Here is a 16,687-nt window from a genome sequence, read left to right as displayed (position 1 = left end):
GCTGTCTTAATCTTTTTTTTTTCTCCAAGTATAAACCTTTATTTTTTCACTCTCTTATCCTTATTGTTTACCTTGCATATTTTTATAACTGAATGTGTTGTACTTGATTAAATGTCTACTGTAACTGCTAGTAGTTACAGAAAATCCCAATATTTTAGTATCTATATTATTATAATAATGAAAAATGTTAGAATGAATAACAAAGCAAAGCCATATTAAAATAAGATAAACAGTGGTAGATAGATTTTCATGCAAATGCATTTTACAATTTAAAAGTACATTACAATTTAAAAGATTCTGGTTTTATTGGATTATTAGATTTACGTTCATTGCCTAACTTGTAATTTTACTGTTATCTGCTTTTATAAAACATCAGGAAACAATGTCTGGAACAGGAGGAAAGCGTTCCTCTGGAGGGGATAGCCCTCCAGGGCCACCTGAAAAGAAAATGAAAAAAGAGGAGAAGACTACGACCACTCTTATTGAGCCCATTCGTATTGGAGGAGTTTCTTCCACGGTGGGTTTTTGCTGCTATATTATCCTCACTTTAGAGAGGCCATCCTGTGGAAGCCAGGCTAAGATCTAATGCAAGATTTTGTATTATTTTGCAGGAGGAAATGGACATGAAGGTCATTCAGTTCAAAAACAAGAAGCTGTTTGAGCGCCTTGAGCAGAAACAGGCAATTGAAGATGAGCTTAGAGAGAAAATTGAGAAGCTTGAAAAACGACAGGCGACTGATGATGCGACACTTCTAATTGTCAACCGTTACTGGACTCAGGTATACACAGACATAAAATATCAGTAGAAACAGATGACACAACTTAGGTACTTCTTCTGTCACATTGCATTGTAAACTTTCTACATCACATTTTGTAAAAATGGATTAGTAATCATTAACCAAAGGTTTTCTTTAATGAATTTTTTGTAGATATTTTCAGTTTATGAAGTTCTGCCGCTTGCACAACCCCCAATCTATGTCTGTTTTAGTGCAACAAAGCTTTGTAGTCATTTTAACACCTAGTATAGTCTCAGTAATTAGTAAAGTGTAGATGCAGCATAAACTTGCAGTTATTCAGATAACTCACTAACTATATAAATATTTATTTATTTAGTCTCTACAGTGCATTCATATTAAGTCATTTCATATTTACCCCATAGGCTAGATTTTACCCTGTAAGTTATTAACAATGTACAGTTGTTGTTTAAGGGTTTAATCTCAGTTGTAAGATTAGGGTTGGTATACCTAGTGCTGGCTACAAGCAACTGGCTGTTTTTAAAAGCAGGGCTGTCTATAATACAGCCACTTTACTGAGTGTCGTATTATCATTTACTGTGCACCTATAACTAATTTTATTATATAGACAATTATTTAACTCTAGCAAAGTTTAAAAAGTAAATCATGCCCCCCCTTCATCCACTTTTTGTATGCTGTAGTTGATTCTATATGTATATTAAACATCTTTTTATGTACTGTTTTATTTGTATACAGCTGGAGACACATGTTCAAGAACTGCTGCAACGGGTAGAACCTGAGGGAGCTCCAGTGCCTGTGCAGGCCCCTATTAGTCCTCCAACCTCTGCTGCCGATCCTGGTCCGGATCCCTCACCTGCCCCTGCTCCTGACATTTCTGCTTCTTTGAAAACTACAGTGGAAGGAAAGGATGGCCTTCCTCAGCCTCCACCACCAACAGAGGAGGAGGAGAAGGAAGAAAAGCAGCAACCTGAGCAGGATGTTCAGGATCAGGAGCAACACCAGCAGCCTGATGCAGTGCAGAAGCCTCCTGAGGGACCAAAAGAGGATGCAGTTCCTGGTAAACCCACATTTTCTTCATTTTGTTTGAGGTTAAGTATAGAACACAAAATATTTTTTTCTCACTGAGTGTATCTCTCATCATCTTATTTATTTGCAGCCCCTCTTCCACTCCCCCCACTGAGTGAAAGTGCAAAGGCCTTCCTCTCTACACTGGATAACAGCAGTGAGGAAGAGCTCAGCTTGCAGCTCCAGGACAGGATGCAGTTCAGCAAGGGTGCAGTGGCCAGCATCGTCTGCATCTTTGACCGGCTGCACAGCAGCATTCAAGATCTGTGTACTCGTGTTCAAGCAGCAGGTAAAAAAATCACACCCTGTAATTTACCTTACTTCTAACTCTGGTTAGAACGAAATATGGCTATTTTCACAAAACAAGCTTTTTGTGCTTTGTTCACTCCAAGGTTCGGCACATTGCGGCGATTAGGGTGGTGTGTACGTCTTTCACATAGTACACGTCAAAAATGCTTTCTGCTGCCTGCTCCACTGAGTGACAAATAAAATAATACACAATACTGAATGACAGCATTAACAGTTTATTCACATGCAGTTTTGTATGAAATATATTTTAGTTTAAAATTAAAATGTGTCGTCATTTGGAGACATGAGAAAAAAGGAAACGGGTTCATGGAAGTATCGTTTTAATCAAACGGTGCATTTCTATATATTCTATACATTCTATTCTATCTATTGTATACTATTCTATACAACATCAGGAAGATTTGGCCATTTCTTTCCATGGAATCCACTCAGATTCTTGTCCAGTCACTTGAAATCTCACGGTTGGACTACTGCAACTCCCTCCTTGCAGGTTCTCCTACGTCCACTATTAAACTCTTGCAGCTCATTCAAAATGCAGCTGCCCGTCTGGTTTTTAACCAACCTAAACACTGCCACATCACCCCACTGCTGTGTGCTCTTCACTGGCTTCCTGTAGCTGCACGCATTCAGTTTAAAACACTAATGCTTGCCTACAAAGCCAAAAATTATTTTGCTGTCTTTAAAAAATGATTAAAAACCCACCTCTTTACTAAGCACTTAAGCTGACTTGTACTTACTTACTAACGCTCTTACTCTTTTCTTAAAAAAAAATGAACTAACTCTGGGTTCTAACAGAGTTTCAGCAGATTTGTGCTCTTGGACTGTTGTCTACTTAAACTCAAGAAAGGTAATGTTTACTATGGAAGCACTTCTGTAAGTCGCTCTGGATAATAGTGTCTGCTAAATGCCGAAAATGTAAATGTACATTTCTCTCATTAAAGAGCTACAAACCCACAAGTAAGTACTGCACTGTGATGATGGTTTTTACAGGACAGATTTTAGACCCACCAAGACGAGGATAATGAGGTTATGTAGGATCAGTGAATGAAAGAAGCAAATCAATTTTTAAATAATAAATATATTTTTTCATTTTAGTATGTGAGGATGACATGCAACGAGAGACTATTGCCACAAATCGCACCCTGCTAGAGGAGAGCAACAAACTACAAGATCTTGCTTCCTCGCTACAAGGCAGACACCACAAAATGTCACTGGAGGTACTTATTACACAGGCTTGAGTACATGTGTGTGTATGTGGTGAAGGAGGTTATTGCCCTATTATTCCTCCCTTTGCTCCCTATGATACCCATGCTAGCCAAAAAGAGACTGACATAGTTTTCACAACTGATGTTTCCTCACTGAGAACCCTAACACATTCAAAGAACACTCCATTAGGACTTCTTTATTACTCTACCAGTCCTGTTGGCACCTTGACCAGACAGTAAGGGTTGCTGATGCAGCCTGCTTTTCTGATGTCAGACTTGGCCATTTGTGCATCCGACCAGGCCAGTGGCACCACTAAGACTTGAAAAGGGTCTCAACGTTTTTGCTTGAACTGTAGTTCTTTATACCACTGATGCTTTAATCTCAGTTTAAATCAGCTGTTAGCCTTTCAATCAAATACGCATAAAGATTAGGTAATGTACTAATATGGCTTTTGATAAGTGGTTCAGTGCTATTGCTATACTATCCTGTAAAACCAAGTGTGAAGTATTAATAAATAAATGATTGTACTTTTAGTACCCAAGAATGCAATGTTACAAATCACTCTCTTCTTCTGCTGTTCCTGTAGTATAATGAATTGGTTGACAAAGTGACTAGCTCTGAGACAAAAGTGTCTGAGATGGAGACTGCTGTGGAGGACCTGCAGTGGGACATCGAGAAACTTCGGAAGAGAGAGCAAAAGCTCAATAAGCACCTAGCAGAGGCTCTTGAGCAGGTCAGGCTTTTTTTTATTTCTTTCTTTAAACTTTCTTTTGTCATTTTGATTAGTTTTGGTGCAAATGCATTTAATAACATGAAATAATTACATGAATTGTTTTTCTACTTTTCAGCTAAATTCAGGCTACTACACTTCTGGTAGGTCTGGTGGACTAACTGGTGGTCAGATTACTCTCAACATACAGAAGGTAATTGTTGGTTTGGGATTATTTTTTATTTTTAAATTGACTTTTTTAATTAGATGTAGGCAAATGTATTTAATTTCTAAACAATTTTAATTCGAATACCTGTTTACAACTGTGTTGTCAGTTTGAGTCGCTGAATGCAGAGTTGGAGCAGAATCAGGAGTTAGCTAATAGTCGCATGGCAGAACTGGAGAAACTGCAACAGGAGCTTCAGGAGGCTGTGCGGGAAAATGAGAAACTTAAGGTACTGAATTTCATCGTGTGGGTGCAATATCATGTACGTACACATTAATAGATTATTTTCATTCATTCATGTGCACCAATCAGCCAAAACGTGGATCACCTTACAGTGCATCCTAGAGTAATTTCTTCTTTTGGAAAACAATTCACACATGCTCAGCTGTCCACATGATCTTGAGGAAAGCAAGATTCTTCTGATCAGTTAATCTCTCATTGCTCTGATGTCCAGTTAGATGATGGACAGGAGCTAGCATTGGCACTGTGTCTTGTTTGCGGTCCAAATACACAAAGGTACAATGCACTGGGTTTTGAAACATTCACCTGATCACCAGCATTAAAATGTCTTCAGATAGAGCCACAGTAGCATTTCTATAGACACCATAACCTTAATATCCTATGGCATTGATTAGTCTTGGCCAACAGCCTATCAGTGGTTTATGGCTTGTCCCTTCTCAGACCACTGTTGGTGGTTACACACCACACCCTGCTGTTTCAGAGATTGTTCATCCCAGTCTTGTGGCCATAATGTAGATTTCTACTGGCCAATCTGCAGCTGCTTCTTATCACCTTGCTGTATTTAATTCCCACACAGAGCTGTTTCGTGTACAGAGAACAAAGCTAAGCTTCAAATGACTTAATATGACTTTGTTTCTGGCAGCACTGGCGCAGGTGCGAGTATTGCATATCACAGTGGAATCAGGGAAGACCTCGATTGACCTTCTCTCCCTAAAACACGGGCAATTTTGTTTGTGTAGACACCCAGCCAGGCCGGTGACACTGCTGAGATTGGAATACTTTGCATTGGTTTGTTGGTTAACAGTAGGTTATGAGAATAATGTAATGTGACGTTTGTATCTTTTTAAGATTGACATTCGGAATGTCCCAGAGGAGGTGGTGAAGGAAACGACAGAGTACAAGTGTCTCCAGTCTCAGTTCTCTCTGCTGTACAACGAGTCTCTAGGAGTGAAGACCCAGCTGGACGAAGCCCGGGCTCTGTTACTTACTGCCAAAAATGCTCACCTGCGTCAGATAGAACACATGGAGGTGAGCATATTAAACGCATGCAAGTCTTTTATATTCTACATATGCATATTTGCAATTTGAAAATGCTTCCATGTCCACCTGTTATTCCTAAGAACAGAACACCTAGTTCCGAGTTTTCAACAATTTTAAGATTTTCGTTATGACCCCAGCACAGTTCCACTACCCACCTCATGTGGGGTGGCTAAGTGAGTAGCACTGTCGCCTCACAGCAAGAAGGTTCTGGGTTCGATCCCCAGGTGGGGCGGTTCAGGTCCTTTCTGTGTGGAGTTTCCATGTTCTCCCCGTGTCCGTGTGGGTTTCCTGCGGGTGCTCCGGTTTCCTCCCACAGTGCAAAGACATGCAAGTGAGGTGAATTGGAGATACTAAATTGTCCATGACTGTGTTCGATATAACCTTGTGAACTGATGAACCTTGTGTGATGAGTAACTACCGTTCTTGTCATGAATGTAACCAAAGTGTAAAACATGACGTTAAAATCCTAATAAACAAACAAACAAACCAACCCACCTCATGTGCAGGCTCGAGCTTCGTTGAAGGGTACTCTTTTGAGTTGCCAAGACCAAAGTCAAATACATCTCATAGATGCCTACCGGACATATGTGGTGGGATATGGTTATTATCCAGTCTCAAGAGTAGACTACTGTTGTGAATGGAAATTTAGGTGGTGCAATGCTTTGTTGGAAGTTAATGCACTTGACTCGTACTGTTTGTTGGGGTGCTATTTATTTTTAGTTTTTTCTTTAATGTTGTATAATGGGTTTGCATACATTTTGTTTGTTTCTAGAGTGACGAGCTGTCTCTGCAGAAGAAGTTGCGGACCGAGGTCATCCAGTTAGAGGACACGCTAGCCCAGGTGCGCAAGGAATATGAGATGCTTCGGATAGAGTTTGAACAAAACCTGGCAGCCAATGAGCAAGCAGGTAAAGCCTCTGGTGATTTTTTAAGATGAAGTTAATTTGGGGTTCATTTAAGTTCATAGTGTACATTTTAGACAATTCAAGTGAATTCCCCAGACACACTTGCTTTACTGTAACAATAGAGGAAGTGAGGAAATGTGAAGGGGTGGTGTATCCTGTCATCGTTTTTTTTTTTATTTGTCACTATTTTGGTTGAGTGCTTACCATGCATCAGATAGTCAAACCACTACCTGCTTATCAGTCTCACCATTTCTTGTGCTTTACTGGCTGTTGTTTCCAGGCCCAATAAACAGAGAAATGAGGCACCTTATTAGCAGTCTTCAGAACCATAACCACCAGCTCAAGGGTGATGTGCAGAGATACAAGAGGAAGTTGCGTGAGACCCAAATGGAAATTAACAAGGTTGGCTTTACACGTTCACACCCTAAGATCTAATCAGTTTTTAATGAAATGTATACAAGGATTCTTTGCAGTTGCTAAGATTGTTCGAACGCAGACTAAGCGTACATTTTAAGCGTATGTCACAAGTAAATTACACGCTTTTATCCAGATATTTAAATTATATCTGGATTTATATATTAAAACTAGTAAAATTAGGTCAATATAGTTTTACAGGTGCTTTTACAGGTGTCAGCTTTTATTTTGTTATAATGGCTGTTAAGTATCAAATAACTTTAGGGCTCTAGAGTGATGATAGTTTGTTAATGTTAATGATGCCATAGCCATCTAGGGCCAGGAGTCCAGCAGAACATAACTGAGATACATATTTGGTAGACAGGCTGGAATTCCATTTCCTTATATAAAAGCCACACCAGCCTGGTGAGTTCAATGTGTATGGAAGCAGCCAGTTAGCACCAGCCCCCAGTTACATTAATTTGTTGCATAACCTGCCGTTTGAAAAGTGGTAGTTGTTAGCTACACGTGCCTCAGAGGAAACCAGTTACCCCTCAGCCTCTGAAGTTGGTAGCTGTTGTGCAAAAGCAAACCATTATCAAGATGGTAATGACTACACTGTGAGAAAAGGGGGGAATCTGATTTAGTCTTACAAGTCTAGACTTTATCTTTAAAAAAACATGTTGCTAATTACTAGGAATAGACATATATATGTAAATGAGGAATGCAATTTCTTTTAACCGACAACCAGCAAGATTCAAAAACATCAAACAGAGTTTCATGACCAAACGGCTTTATTAAACCACTAAAGCTTAACACGGCAAACAGTGCATTCATTTCCAACAGTAACATGAGCTTAAGCATCATGACCACAAATAGTGCAGTATTTAGAATGTAGATTTCAAATTAAGTAAGCTAGCTGTCTATTACAAAGCAGGAACAACTAAACATGGTAATTATAGAAAGATGCAGCCAGTTTCTGCTCTTATATATATATATACAGTGTATCACAAAAGTGAGTACACCCCTCACATTTCTGCAGATATTGAAGTATATCTTTTCATGGGACAACACTGACAAAATGACATTTTGACACAATGAAAAGTAGTCTGTGTGCAGCTTATATAACAGTGTAAATTTATTCTTCCCTCAAAATAACTCAATATACAGCCATTAATGTCTAAACTACCGGCAACAAAAGTGAGTACACCCCTTAGTGAAAGTTCCTGAAGTGTCAATATTTTGTGTGGCCACCATTATTTCCCAGAACTGCCTTAACTCTCCTGGGCATGGAGTTTACCAGAGCTTCACAGGTTGCCACTGGAATGCTTTTCCACTCCTCCATGACGACATCACGGAGCTGGCGGATATTCGAGACTTTGCGCTCCTCCACCTTCCGCTTGAGGATGCCCCAAAGATGTTCTATTGGGTTTAGGTCTGGAGACATGCTTGGCCAGTCCATCACCTTTACCCTCAGCCTCTTCAATAAAGCAGTGGTCGTCTTAGAGGTGTGTTTGGGGTCATTATCATGCTGGAACACTGCCCTGCGACCCAGTTTCCGGAGGGAGGGGATCATGCTCTGCTTCAGTATTTCACAGTACATATTGGAGTTCATGTGTCCCTCAATGAAATGTAACTCCCCAACACCTGCTGCACTCATGCAGCCCCAGACCATGGCATTCCCACCACCATGCTTGACTGTAGGCATGACACACTTATCTTTGTACTCCTCACCTGATTGCCGCCACACATGCTTGAGACCATCTGAACCAAACAAATTAATCTTGGTCTCATCAGATCATAGGACATGGTTCCAGTAATCCATGTCCTTTGTTGACATGTCTTCAGCAAACTGTTTGCGGGCTTTCTTGTGTAGAGACTTCAGAAGAGGCTTCCTTCTGGGGTGACAGCCATGCAGACCAATTTGATGTAGTGTGCGGCGTATGGTCTGAGCACTGACAGGCTGACCCCCCACCTTTTCAATCTCTGCAGCAATGCTGACAGCACTCCTGCGCCTATCTTTCAAAGACAGCAGTTGGATGTGACGCTGAGCACGTGCACTCAGCTTCTTTGGACGACCAACGCGAGGTCTGTTCTGAGTGGACCCTGCTCTTTTAAAACGCTGGATGATCTTGGCCACTGTGCTGCAGCTCAGGTTCAGGGTGTTGGCAATCTTCTTGTAGCCTTGGCCATCTTCATGTAGCGCAACAATTCGTCTTTTAAGATCCTCAGAGAGTTCTTTGCCATGAGGTGCCATGTTGGAACTTTCAGTGACCAGTATGAGAGAGTGTGAGAGCTGTACTACTAAATTGAACACACCTGCTCCCTATGCACACCTGAGACCTAGTAACACTAACGAGTCACATCACATTTTGGAGGGAAAATGACAAGCAGTGCTCAATTTGGACATTTAGGGGTGTAGTCTCTTAGGGGTGTACTCACTTTTGTTGCCGGTGGTTTAGACATTAATGGCTGTATATTGAGTTATTTTGAGGGAAGAATAAATTTACACTGTTATATAAGCTGCACACAGACTACTTTTCATTGTGTCAAAGTGTCATTTTGTCAGTGTTGTCCCATGAAAAGATATAATGAAATATTTGCAGAAATGTGAGGGGTGTACTCACTTTTGTGATACACTGTATATATATATATATATATATACAGTGTATCACAAAAGTGAGTACACCCCTCACATTTCTGCAAATATTTCATTATATCTTTTCATGGGACAACACTATAGACATGAAACTTGGATATAACTTAGAGTAGTCAGTGTACAACTTGTATAGCAGTGTAGATTTACTGTCTTCTGAAAATAACTCAACACACAGCCATTAATGTCTAAATAGCTGGCAACATAAGTGAGTACACCCCACAGTGAACATGTCCAAATTGTGCCCAAATGTGTCGTTGTCCCTCCCTGGTGTCATGTGTCAAGGTCCCAGGTGTGAATAAGGAGCAGGGCTGTTAAATTTGGTGTTTTGGGTACAATTCTCTCATACTGGCCACTGGATATTCAACATGGCACCTCATGGCAAAGAACTCTCTGAGGATGTGAGAAATAGAATTGTTGCTCTCCACAAAGATGGCCTGGGCTATAAGAAGATTGCTAACACCCTGAAACTGAGCTACAGCATGGTGGCCAAGGTCATACAGCGGTTTTCCAGGACAGGTTCCACTCGGAACAGGCTTCGCCAGGGTCGACCAAAGAAGTTGAGTCCACGTGTTCGGCGTCATATCCAGAGGTTGGCTTTAAAAAATAGACACATGAGTGCTGCCAGCATTGCTGCAGAGGTTGAAGACGTGGGAGGTCAGCCTGTCAGTGCTCAGACCATACGCCGCACACTGCATCAACTCGGTCTGCATGGTCGTCATCCCAGAAGGAAGCTGACGCACAAGAAAGCTCGCAAACAGTTTGCTGAAGACAAGCAGTCCAAGAACATGGATTACTGGAATGCCCTGTGGTCTGACGAGACCAAGATAAACTTGTTTGGCTCAGATGGTGTCCAGCATGTGTGGCGGCGCCCTGGTGAGAAGTACCAAGACAACTGTATCTTGCCTACAGTCAAGCATGGTGGTGGTAGCATCATGGTCTTGGGCTGCATGAGTGTTGCTGGCACTGGGGAGCTGCAGTTCATTGAGGGAAACATGAATTCCAACATGTACTGTAACATTCTGAAACAGAGCATGATCCCCTCCCTTCGAAAACTGGGCCTCATGGCAGTTTTCCAACAGGATAACGACCCCAAACACAACCTCCAAGATGACAACTGCCTTGCTGAGGAAGCTGAAGGTAAAGGTGATGGACTAAACCCAATTGAGCACCTGTGGCGCATCCTCAAGTGGAAGGTGGAGGAGTTCAAGGTGTCTAACATCCACCAGCTCCGTGATGTCATCATGGAGGAGTGGAAGAGGATTCCAGTAGCAACCTGTGCAGCTCTGGTGAATTCCATGCCCAGGAGGGTTAAGGCAGTGCTGGATAATAATGGTGGTCACACAAAATATTGACACTTTGGGCACAATTTGGACATGTTCACTGTGGGGTGTACTCACTTTTGTTGCCAGCCATTTAGACATTAATGGCTGTGTGTTGAGTTATTTTCAGAAGACAGTAAATCTACACTGCTATACAAGTTGTACACTGACTACTCTAAGTTATATCCAAGTTTCATGTCTATAGTGTTGTCCCATGAAAAGATATAATGAAATATTTGCAGAAATGTGAGGGGTGTACTCACTTTTGTGATACACTGTATATATATATATATATATATATATATATATATACAGTATATACAGTATATACAGTATATATATATATATATATACAGTATATATTGGTACATGTACATTATTATACCTAAGCATAGGCTTAGCATAAAACATGATAACAGTGGAAATTTGTCTTCTTTTTTAAAACTCTAAGTTTATTTTAAATAGCTGTATTGTACCCTAAAACTTTACTACAATGACGATCTGTGTTGATTAGCTCAAGTGCCAGAGTGGAGACACCAGCAGTATGTTAAGTATGGAAGAGAGTGCAAGTGATGGAGGACTAGAAGTAAAAAAAGAGGAAGATGAAGACCAAGACGAGGAGGAGGAGAGAAGGCGTGAGTTGGAGAGGCAACGAGCACGTGAGCGAGAGAGAGAGGCGGAACGAGAGAGGGAGAGGGAGCGAGAGCGGGAAAGGCTGCGCAATGAGGAGATGAAAAGGAAAGACTCGGACACCCTAAAGATGCTCAGGACAGAGCTCAAGTATGCATTATATTTCACACATTATAGTACTTCATCTGCTTGTACATCAGGTCTGTGCAGTTGTACTGGTTTAAAGTTTGGCAGGTTGGTGGATTGTTTGAATAGGATTAACTTTGAGTTTGGGGTCTTGCCTAACTGCCTAAGCTGTGCCAACGTTTCTTATGGAGTGAGTTGGTGCTACTATGCAGCTGTGCTACCTTGAGCATCACATACTGCACAGACTTACCGCTTTGATGCTGAGGTTTTAACGCTTGTCACTGTGCTTACAGTTCAGTCTGATTGCCCTTGTTTGGCACCTTTTGAAAGTACTAGCAATAAAAGAAACACAGCCTGCATGATCTGACCACATCTGCTTTCAGTTTTTCTTCTCTCCGTCATGCTTCTCCTAGGCCTACAGTTCATTACAGTTCTAATCATGTTTGTGATTTACACAAGATTATTTTGCTGTGTGATGTATTTTAGTATTATATTTGATTGCTTCATATTCTGTCAACTTTCTGTGCTTTATCAAATGCAAATGGAAGAACTTGGTTTGCTGTAAGCATATCCGAATACCAGAGAAATGCACACCAGCAGCTTGCAGAAAAAGCAGCATGTGGTCACTGACTAAGGTTTTTTTTTTTTTTTCAAAGCTAGGCTATTAAAGGTGTAAGATGCTGTGGTTGCACAAAATGCATGACAGCCTTAAAATATAAGTAAGATAAGTAAAATCATTGTATTATTGTTATTGTAATTATTGTAATTATTCTAAATTGTAATTTTTAATATAAAAAAATCTAATGATTTAACTTAATCTAATAACTTAACTTATCATTAATTTTTGGACAATTAATTAATTATATATTTCCTAATTATATGGTTTTATTAAAAAGAACTTCGTAGTCTCTTTGTAAGTTATTTTTATGGACTCTTGATTATAGATTAAAAGAGCTGTTATTGTTATATATGCTGATTTAAAATCTAAAGATTTGCCTTTTTAACCAATCAGGAAAGCTCAGGAGTCTCAGAAGGAGATGAAGCTGCTGCTCGACATGTACAAGTCTGCACCAAAAGAACAGAGAGACAAAGTGCAGCTCATGGCAGCTGAAAGGAAGTCTAAAGCAGAGGTCTGTATGGACTTGAGTACAGATCACTTTTGTATCCATACATATCGTGACAAAAACACCCATACATGAATTTGGGTTGGAAAATCTGCTGATTTTTGACAGGTGGATGAGTTGAGACAGCGGGTTCGGGAACTGGAGGAGAGAGAAAGGAAGGAGAGTAAGAAGCTGGCTGATGAAGATGCTCTGAGGAAGCTTCGAGTGGCGGAAGAGACCATTGAGCACCTGCAAAAAAAGCTGACTGCCACCAAGCAGGTGTGCTAAGTTTGGCTATACTTAGTTATTATATATAGGTTGGTCACTTGTAAGAAAGCAACATAAGTAGACCCCTGGGTAGACCTCTGGCTGCCGGCCCGGAGGTCTGTTATATTGGTTGAGAGTGGTATTGCATGTGTCCTTTTCTGCATAGGCTTCTCACTAGAGCAGGATTAAGTGGCCATTATACCTGCTGTGAGAAAAATATACAAAAGGTGGCAAATTTATAATAAACAAAAAAACAATACTGATCAGGGTTGCTGTGGGTCCAGAGCATCACTGGCGTCAATGCTGGAAAATACCTATTAAAGGGCACCAATTAATTACTATACAACAATATGTATTAACCTTAAATGGAAGCTTTGCTATTAGCTGGCTGGGCACCTGCACAGACACACAACTGGCTATGTGTCTGTAGGGCAATTGATTTTAGGAAGTGATATCTGATTGTGGATTTGCTATTATTCCTAGTGTTGTATATTCTCAATCAATCTCTGTCGGTATATGCAGGAGGAGGAAGCCTTGCTAAGTGAGATGGACGTGACAGGACAGGCGTTCGAGGACATGCAAGAGCAAAATAGTCGGCTAATGCAGCAGCTGCGTGAGAAAGATGATGCCAACTTCAAACTGATGAGTGAGAGGATCAAATCTAACCAGATATACAAGCTGCTAAGAGAAGAGAAAGAAGAACTGGCTGACCAGGTGCTTACTTTCAAAACCCAGGTATGCAAAGAACACCAAGCTTTTTTGTGAACACTAAGCACATCTTGCAAAGATATGATGGTTCTGTTAGCAGTGAGAAAATGAACAATGATGATCTTCTTTCCAAGGTTGATGCTCAGTTGCTGGTAGTGCAGAAACTGGAGGAAAAAGAGGGCATCCTTCAAAGCTCCCTTTCATCTTTGGAAAAAGAGCTAGCAGTACGCACACAAGGTCTAGAACTCAATAAGCGCAAAGTAAGGACAAGATCGCAGATGGGTCTTCTGTCTGTGATTTAAGTTTAAGATCATTGTACTTGATAAAGTGGTGTGAGATTAATTCTGTATCATACAGAATACAAAGATATATGATCCAGTATACCTTGCATTCTTATACTTATCTTTGTCACAGGCAGTGGAAGCAGCTCAGCTAGCTGAAGACCAGAAGGTGCAGTTAGAACACACTCAGGCCAAACTGAGGGAGATCCAAGCCTCAGTGCTGGAAAACCGAAGTGCACGCGAGAGAGAGAGTGGCAATCTCAAACGCGCACAGGTGAACTACTTACTGACTGGCTTACATACAATTAGCATCTAATTTTTCCACATGACTGGGAAACTCAAAGCACCTTTCACGTAGCATTTTAAATAGTAGCACTAATGGTAGTATTCTAATTCGTCATGTGTTAATGCAGAATAAAGTACATTGGGATGCAGCCAAAGATGATTACTTTCAGAAACTCTGTCTGATTGAATCATGGTTAATGATAATAGAGCTTGCTCTCTTTTGTACAGCCTTTCCATGTAACTGTAGTGACAATCATTCCATAATATTTTACCATATAGGCTTTGTACCAAACAGCTTACTGCATGCTGAATTCACACACCCTCTTCGACATGTGTCCAGTTCTTAGCACCTATCAGTGTTAGGTTCCCACACACAACTGTATTGCATATAGAAAGCCATGCTAAGATCCATGTCACTCCCCCTTTACCCCCCAGTTACGCAGACACCCAGACCGGTCCTGAAGAATGCATATCGCAGGAGCAGTTTGACCCTGTCCAGCCTTCCCTCCCTTAAAAAATATTCAGTTGTGTTTGTATGGGTGCCCAGCCAAGTTGGCTATGCTAAGATTTAAACTTGCAAGTTTTAGCACTCCACAGTGGTGTGCTAGCACTTTAGACTGCTACACCACCTGATGGCTGTAGCTTGCTAAATTTTACTACAGCTGTATTTACACAGCTGTAGGACACAGCCCAACGTAACAGTTTGCCATGAAAACTCGATGTGTTTGGTTTTGATCTGCCACTCAGGATTTCTGCAGGCAGATATGTGAACAGTGCTGCTTGGGAGGTTAAAAACGTTATGTCTAGGAAGCTCTTTTATGCCATGTATGCATTGTGCATTTTAGGAAGACCTGTCAAGACTTCGCAGAAAGCTGGAGAAGCAGAAGAAGGTGGAGATGTACACTGATGCTGATGAGATCCTACAGGAGGAAATTAATCAGTATAAGGTAAAGAAAATGGATTCGCAGATGCATATTTGTATTTTTTTTTTTCATTTATTGCATTGTTTCTGACCGATTACATTGTTTTCAGGCTAAGCTGCGCTGTCCGTGTTGTAATACCCGAGACAAGGAGACCGTACTTACCAAGTGCTTCCATGTCTTCTGCTACGAGTGCTTAAAAACCCGCTATGACACACGTCAGAGGAAGTGTCCAAAGTGCAATGCTGCTTTCGGGGCCAATGACTTCCATCGCATTTACATCACCTAGGTCCAGAATGAAATTGACACCTATATGAACAGTAAAACAATGGGAAGTGATTGTCAGAGCAACGAGTATGTGTTTTGTGCAGTGATATTCTGCTCAGAGGGCCACTTCCAGAAGATATGTTGGTGCTAGTGACCAAATGGACAAGTATGCAGACTGAAGTGGTGATGAAGTGGGTGAAGATCGTAGCTAACAGCACACAACCAGTGCTTGTTAACGGCTGATTTATCTAAACTTCTAGGTTGTTGCACTTGTTTTCTAATCCTGTAAGTTGTTCTGTAACTTAGTGTTTTTACTTGCATTCGCTTTATGAATATGTAGTGAATTTCACAGTCCCTGCACACCACTTTGTTTCTTAAACTTAACTGTCGCTTGTGTAATTTGGTGCAGATATTTTGACAAAAAAGAAAAGTGTGAATTTTTGTTGGTTTTTTTTTATTGTGGAACTTGTGCATCCAAACCAGAACAGTGCAGTAACTGCATTTATACTATAATGTTTAATGGAAACTATTTAAAGAACAACCATCATGAACAGACTGGACCAACTGAACAGTTTTACTCTGGTGTAAGTTCTTGCCCAGAGAAATAATATTACATTCTTTCTGTGACTGTCGTTGCTGTGTGTTAATACTAAAACCTTACATCTTATTCTGGAACGCATAGCATTGAACATGTGTGACTACATCTGTGTTGGAAAGGAATCCTATCGACAAATAATTTAAGGAATAAACACCATAAATCTGTATACTTTAGTTTCACAACTACGCGCACTTCGGCAATGTGTCTTTATTATCACAGGCCCTTCAGGGGCCAGCAGTTAAGGTGGGGTTTCCTTCTGTACTCACAGAGGTCTTAAAATAATAGGAATGTACGCTTGCGTGCAGGTGCTTATACAAAGATTTTACTTCGATTACCTTTTGACCTGCATTATTAGGAAAACAATTTAATTTGGCTTGTACTGAATGCTAAAGCAATAACATTCATAAAACAGGTTGTAGTCTAGTACCTTTATCTCTCAAGCTAGATATTTCCATATTAACATTGTGAACCAACTGCTGCTTGTGAAATCCCCAGTCTGTTGAAGGAGAGCCGCTTCTTTTTACCTGCCAGTGTTAGATTCTCACACAGACGCCCGATCCCCAGGTGGGGCGGTCTGGGTCCTTTCTGTGTGGAGTTTGCATGTTCTCCCCGTGTCTGCATGGGTTTCCTCCCACAGTCCAAAGACATGCAAGTGAGGTGAATTGGAGATACTCA

General features: G+C 40.8%; 1 protein-coding gene across 1 annotated transcript; it reads left to right on the top strand.

Moving 5' to 3' along the window:
• The first annotated feature begins 376 nt into the window (after nucleotides 1-376).
• On the top strand, nucleotides 377-16,194 carry rnf40 (ring finger protein 40). Its single transcript, XM_063003065.1, has 19 exons — nucleotides 377-517; nucleotides 612-779; nucleotides 1,491-1,812; nucleotides 1,912-2,109; nucleotides 3,225-3,346; nucleotides 3,922-4,068; nucleotides 4,184-4,258; nucleotides 4,380-4,499; nucleotides 5,360-5,539; nucleotides 6,324-6,459; nucleotides 6,737-6,858; nucleotides 11,342-11,607; nucleotides 12,596-12,713; nucleotides 12,816-12,965; nucleotides 13,476-13,688; nucleotides 13,796-13,921; nucleotides 14,076-14,216; nucleotides 15,073-15,174; nucleotides 15,260-16,194. Exons 1-19 carry the CDS (start codon nucleotides 383-385, stop codon nucleotides 15,434-15,436), a joined length of 3,018 nt encoding a protein of 1,005 aa, XP_062859135.1. The 5' UTR covers nucleotides 377-382; the 3' UTR covers nucleotides 15,437-16,194.
• Nucleotides 16,195-16,687: the final 493 nt, after the last annotated feature.

This window comes from Trichomycterus rosablanca, chromosome 10, assembly GCF_030014385.1.
Source record: "Trichomycterus rosablanca isolate fTriRos1 chromosome 10, fTriRos1.hap1, whole genome shotgun sequence".
NCBI classification, from domain to species: Eukaryota; Metazoa; Chordata; class Actinopteri; order Siluriformes; family Trichomycteridae; genus Trichomycterus; species Trichomycterus rosablanca.
Note: the sequence above shows the minus strand (reverse complement) of the source record. Positions and strands in the feature narration are given on the sequence as shown.